Source organism: Quercus lobata, unplaced genomic scaffold (genome assembly GCF_001633185.2).
Source record: "Quercus lobata isolate SW786 unplaced genomic scaffold, ValleyOak3.0 Primary Assembly Scq3eQI_2012, whole genome shotgun sequence".
NCBI classification, from domain to species: Eukaryota; Viridiplantae; Streptophyta; class Magnoliopsida; order Fagales; family Fagaceae; genus Quercus; species Quercus lobata.
In genome coordinates, this window is record NW_022154782.1 from 43968 (window position 1) to 50148 (window position 6181).

At 33.8% G+C, this 6181-nt stretch overlaps 1 protein-coding gene across 4 annotated transcripts; it reads left to right on the top strand.

Moving 5' to 3' along the window:
• The first annotated feature begins 1658 nt into the window (after nt 1-1658).
• On the top strand, nt 1659-5947 carry LOC115973356 (protein FAR-RED IMPAIRED RESPONSE 1-like). 4 transcript variants are annotated; one of them, XR_004087694.1, is made up of 4 exons: nt 1659-1903; nt 2019-2121; nt 3174-5350; nt 5455-5947. XR_004087694.1 is itself a non-coding variant. In XM_031093614.1 (3 exons), exon 3 carries the CDS (start codon nt 3178-3180, stop codon nt 5164-5166), a length of 1989 nt encoding a protein of 662 aa, XP_030949474.1. In that variant the 5' UTR covers nt 1659-1903; nt 2019-2121; nt 3174-3177; the 3' UTR covers nt 5167-5947. The 4 variants fall into 4 exon arrangements, 1 of the variants encoding a protein (XP_030949474.1); XR_004087695.1 differs by having other exon boundaries at nt 2092-2121; XR_004087696.1 differs by lacking the exon at nt 2019-2121.
• Nucleotides 5948-6181: the final 234 nt, after the last annotated feature.

Genomic DNA, 6181 nt, shown 5'->3' on the forward strand with positions numbered 1-6181 from the left:
TTCTAACTCTTACTTTTACGTTGATTTAAATTTTTACTTCTACTCACTATCTTCCTACAAAATAGGATTACTCTTTTGTTAGTTTTAAAATTCCTCCAATTTACAAAACACACCCTACGTATTTTTTTTTTACTTCATCACAATGTATTTGTTTCTTCTGTCTTCTTTTTAAATTTCATTACACCCTTAGTTAGTTTTTTTTTTTTTATTAGAAAAAGTAGAAATCTCAAATTATAATAAATGCAAATTATTAATCTTTACCCAAAAAATAAAAGAGTCTCTGAGTACACACTCATGTTATTATTATTATTTTGTCATTGATAATTAGATGGTAGGACAGGGAGATTTAAACCCTGTATGTTGGAAGTTGAACTATGAAATGAGAATTACAATTATTCTATCCAAGTTACACAAAAGAGTTCATTTGGTTAAATTTTGAGCAACGAAATTGGTCACCCTAAGAGTATAACTAACCATTTGGAGAAAGAATTCAAAATCAACTTATGCTCTATTTGTTTCGATGTAAATATTTTCCCATTTTTCATATCTTTATTTGCTTGTATAATATAATTCTGTTGATTGAAAATTTGTATTTTAAAAAAAATATAAAACAAGTGTAAAACATTTTACAAAAATCTTATTTTGGGCCTTTTTCTCCCTCTCTTACACTCGCCCAAGCTAGTCCAAAGAGGGCACCCACAAGTGACAGCACCACCCATATTTGACTCCATTTATCATTGGCGACCAGTCTGGCGAACTCTATGAGAGGACGATTTTGAATCTTAGCATGTTTTGATGTTAGAGACATTGTCACAAGAGGTCTAAGTGAGCCATTATCACCACTACGCCGTTGGTCATCATCACCATCAATGCCTTTGAGTCATCCCTTCTCTCTCTCTCTCTCTCTCTCTCTCTCTCTCTCTCTCTCTCTCTCTCTCTCTCTCTCTCTCTCTCTCTCTCTCTCTCTCTCTCCACAGATCTACCATGGCTTCACCTCTCACAGCCATGTTGCTCCTCACTATGCCTCTCACATATCTAGTCCTTTGTCGCATCCTCCCTACACAAACCTAGTTCTCCTTACATTCAAGTCCTTCTAATGCACATATATAGTCCTCCATCACTAGTGATTTTGATTTAAGAGAGAATTTTTCATTTTGTGTAAATGGATTAGTTGGATTGTGACTAAAAGTGGATGATAATGGGTTCTGTGTATGAATTTTTTGGGCTGTTCATCGACTCATCGTGATGGATGGGTTGTGAGATGGATTTTTTATTTTATTTTACATTGAACCAAACATTTATAAATGTCTTTTAAAGCATTTTAAGGAACACCCCAAATATGGTAAAAACAAATATTTTTTAGCGAAACAAACAAAACATAAAATAGTATATATGTTAGAGCATTCTCATCAAAGCTGCCAATCCTGTAATTTTTAACACCTATTTAGCGGTTTATGTGGTTAGAGAGTAAACGCAAAATATATTATTTAAATAAAAGTAGAGAGAAACTTTAGTGGTAAAAGAAAGAATTAATTTATATATATATATATATTTAAATGACAGATTATTATTATTATTATTATTTTTTGACAATAAATGACAGATTATTTGATAATGAGTAAGTGGGGGATAGGATAATTGGCATCAGGGTCCAGGGATAAGCTCAGTCAGGCAGCCCACTAGTGTGACACTGTAGAGCTAGAGGAGCTCTCTTTTCTTTTCTTTTCTTTTGTTAATTGTTAATATATTATGAGTGTGTAGTACAACCCATAATTCCTTCTCCTCTCTCTCGGATCTCTTTCTCTTCACTCTTCTATTTCTCAATTGCGGACTTCAAACTTCAAAACCCAACTAATAAAATCCAAACCCTAACCTTCCTCATTTCCATTTCTGCTCGGTGACGGTGAGTTTCCTTTTTCTTCTTCTGTTACTTAAATCTTTGTGATATGAGTTATGATTTTGCATCGCATCGGCATTGCATATTCAATTTAGCTTCCCTCCTCGCCTTTTTCTATTAGGCTTTACTTGCCGTGGACCCTAAACTTCTCACTGTTGCGATACCTTCTTCTTCTTCTTCTTCTTCTTCTTCAGACTTCAAAGTTTAGACAGACAGCTCCTCTGGTACTATTACTAACTATGAACTTTCTTCTCTATAATAATATACTCTAAATATGCTGCTATTATTCACTATCTCTTTCATCTTCCATGTATAACTTTAAATTTATTTATACACACTAAAGTTTACATTTTTTGTTGTTGTTGGAGGGAATTACTAAACGTGTATATGCTTGTAATTAGCATGCTCTGTTTTGTTTATTTTTATTATTTTAGTCTTTGGTTCTTTTTCTTGGGGTATTATTTCTCTGACCCATCAATTCTTTTGCTGGCTGTATTGTTGCTCTTCTCCATCAAATGGTTTTGTTTTAATCAATTTTCAATTCCTTCTCCACTGTATACGATTTTTTTTTGAAAAGATCTGTAAGGTTTCAGGTGCCTTGGCGTATTAGTATATTTTTCTTTTCTAACAAACATGTGCTTGGCATGGTATTGCTTGGTGTACTAGTTTGCTTATTGACATAAATGTTGAAAACGGCCAGCAGGTTTTAGATTGTAATTAATCAAGTGGCTCCACATTTAATTTTGAAATGAATTCTCAGCTTGATCAACCAATCTAATTTTCCAAGTTCATACAGTCCATAACTTTCATTATTCATGTACTATGATTACTTCACATCGTAGCTGGTAAGCATCAAGGAATACCCAAAATTTATATTTTAAAATCTGGCCACTTCTTTCTTTCTTTTCTTTTTTTGCTAAATAAATTCTGAAACTTCACATGTTCCTCATAGTCTTTTGGTATGATTAGCTTGCCTTATTTGATTGGAAAAACAATCAATAAGCAAACTGTTACAAATGTCCGTGTCCTTTCATAACTGTTAATATCCCAACTGTGTGACAAGGTTTATATCATGCGCTTATGATATATGGGAGATTTTGATTCCTTTGAGTTTGTGATCCCCTGTCATTTATTTAATTTTATCAGAGATTCTAACCCATTGTTGGAATACAAGAAATAATCTAGAACCTTAGAAACATCATTGAATGTTGAAATTGTAATTTTTATGATTAAAATGACGTTATATTCTGATAAATTTTTATGCATTATATTGTAGAGGCATGGAAGAAGAAAAAACAATTGGTTCTTCACGTGTGGAGTTGAATGAAAATAATATTGAGAATGCAACGGAAGAAACAAGAAACGTAAAAGACAAAATAGAGGATCCTAAGGTGGGAATGATGTTTAACTCCATTGATGATATAATGAAATATTACACAAGATATGGAAAGGAAAAAGGTTTTGCAGTGGCTAAAAGAAGTTCTAAAAAGGGGGATGATGGAGAGGTAAGGTATGTGACTATTGCTTGTAATCGTGCTGGAAAGCCAAGGAATAGATCTAGCAACCCACTTAAATTGCAATCAGAATCAAAAACGGATTGCAAAGCTCAGCTTAGGGCGGTTTTATGCCCGGATGGAAAGTGGATATTGAATGCCATGGTACTTGACCATAACCATGGATTGAGTCCAAGCAGAACTCGATATTACAAATGCAACAGGCTACTAGAACCACATGCAAAAAAGAGGTTTGCATCGAATGATAAAGCTGATATTAGAATGAAGAAGAATTTAAAATCATTTGTGGTTGAGGCAGGGGGGCATGAGAATTTGTCATTTGTAGAAAAGGATTGCAGAAATAAACTCAGTTGTTTACACCTCAGGGAAGGAGATGTTGCTGCAATGCAAGATTTCTTTTTGAAAATGCAAGTTGATAATTCTGACTTCTTTTACACAATGGATTTTAATGAAAATGGTCGATTAAGGAATGTATTTTGGGCAGATGCAAGGAGTAGAGCAACATTCAAAGAGTTTGGTGATGTAGTCATGTTTGACACAACATACTTGGTTAACAAATATGACATTCCATTTGCTCATTTTGTTGGGGTGAACCATCATGGGCAATCTACATTGCTAGGATGTGGATTGATCTCAAATGAAGACACAGAGACATTTACATGGTTATTTCAAACTTGGCTTAAATGCATGTTTGGATGCCCTCCTTGTGCAATAATTACAGATCACGACAAAGCCATGAAAAAAGCGATAGAAATTGTTTTCCCTAAAGCACGACATAGATGGTGTTTATCGCATATCATGGAAAAGCTATCTAAAAAATTGAGAGGGTACAAAGAATATGAATCAATCAAAATTTGTATGCAAAATGCTGTGTATGATTCCTTAACAAAAGGAGAGTTTGAAGAAAGTTGGGGGAAGTTCGTTGAAAAATATAAACTTGAAAGTAATGAATGGTTACTTGGGTTGTATGATGAGCGTCGTCGTTGGGTGCCTGCATTTGTGAAAGATATGTTTTGGGCAGGAATGTCAACTACAAAGCAGGGTGAAAGCATGCATGCATTCTTTGATGGGTATATCAATTTGAAGACTGCTTTGAAACAATTTTTAGACCAGTATGAGCTTGCTATAGCCAAAAAAGTGGCAAATGAAAATAATGAAGATTTCAATTCTTTTAACTTGTGCATTCCATGTATCACTCATTATGAAATGGAGAAGCAATTTCAAAGTGCTTACACAATTGCAAAATTTAAAGAGTTCCAACAAGAGTTAATTGGGAACATTTGTTGTAATTTGTTTTCATGCAAGAAGGGTACAGTCTTTTCAGAATATGAACTACGTGAAGATGTATCACTTGGAGAAAGACATCGACCTGCAATTTTTAGTGTTTATGTTAATGAGGATACCAATGAAGTTAACTGTAACTGCCGGTTGTTTGAGTTTAGGGGGATATTGTGCAGACATCAAATTATGGTGTTCATTCATAGGGAGGTTTATCGAATACCAGACAAGTATATCTTAAAAAGATGGAGTAAAACTGTCATAAGGAGCCACAATAAAGTTCGGATAAGTTATGACAACTGGTTTGTGAAGCCTGAAGCACAGCGCTATGATAAAATGTGCAAAGACTTTTTTGAGGTTGCCAACTTAGCAGCAGATTCTGAAGATAGGTGTGAGAAGGTGATGGCACAAATTCAGGAATTAAAAAGGGAGTTTGAAAATGAGGAAGGTTTTTGTGGAAGGAATAAGCCTATTTAACGGTTTAGCCTCATGTGGAGATGATCTTGCAATTTCAAAAGAAAATAGAAAAATACTTGATTTTGTTGGTTTTTTGTTCAAAGAGCCACCGACATCTAAAAGGAAACAATCTTTCCATTCTACGCAAGTATGATTAGACAAGGGTTTGGCATGCACCCTTTTTTTTACCATGATAACGAATCAGGTGCTCATTTATTCCCTTAGCCATTTTTATAGCTTAAACAGATTTTACAACAAAGTTGAGTGTCTTTAGCATAATATCTATTGTCATTCATTTTTATATTTTAGGGTCATCATCATCCATCTTGGAAGGCAATTTATGATTTGGCAGCAATCTATCCCTCAAGTTTCACCAGATTGATATGAATGACATAGTGAAAGCTAAAATCCAAGATTGCACAAAGATGGTAGGAGTGATACAAGTGCCTGTGATAGATAGGGCCAGAATGGTCTTTGGGGTCTCATTCTGTACCCTTGAGTTCACATCCTTCATATCCCCAAACCTACATGCTCCTCTTTTTTCTTTTTTAAAAATACAAAAAGAAAAAAAGAAAAAAATTGAAGAGTTACTTTTATTGTTATTATTTTGTATAATTATGTTTCTGCAATCTTAAATCTCAAGTCTGAACTGAACCCCATATTTGTTTTCATCATAAACTGGTTCTTGTCTAATCTATAGGTTGTCTTTGGTCTCCCAGTAAAGGAAATTTCATCTAGGTCTTGGTCCTCATTGTTTTGTTTTTTTGCATTTGAATATAATAAATATTTTTTGATGATTCAATGATTGGGGAGGGAGGTTTGAACCTTAGATGTCTCTGTTGGAAATAGTAGGAGGTGCCAACCAGCTTATCTTCAAGGCTCTTAGCATTTAAATATAATAAATATGATTTATATATCTATATAAATTATTGGTTTGTTATTATTTATTGTCTCTTTGTGAAAGTTAGAGGTGTTTTATGCTTTTTAGCTTTAATGGATCACTCATATTTGGGATATTTTTGAATTGTAAATTCAG

What these genes read in the sequence shown, in the direction of transcription:
- LOC115973356 (XM_031093614.1), top strand. Translation starts at nt 3,178, where the DNA reads ATGGAAGAAGAAAAAACAATTGGTTCTTCACGTGTGGAGTTGAATGAA.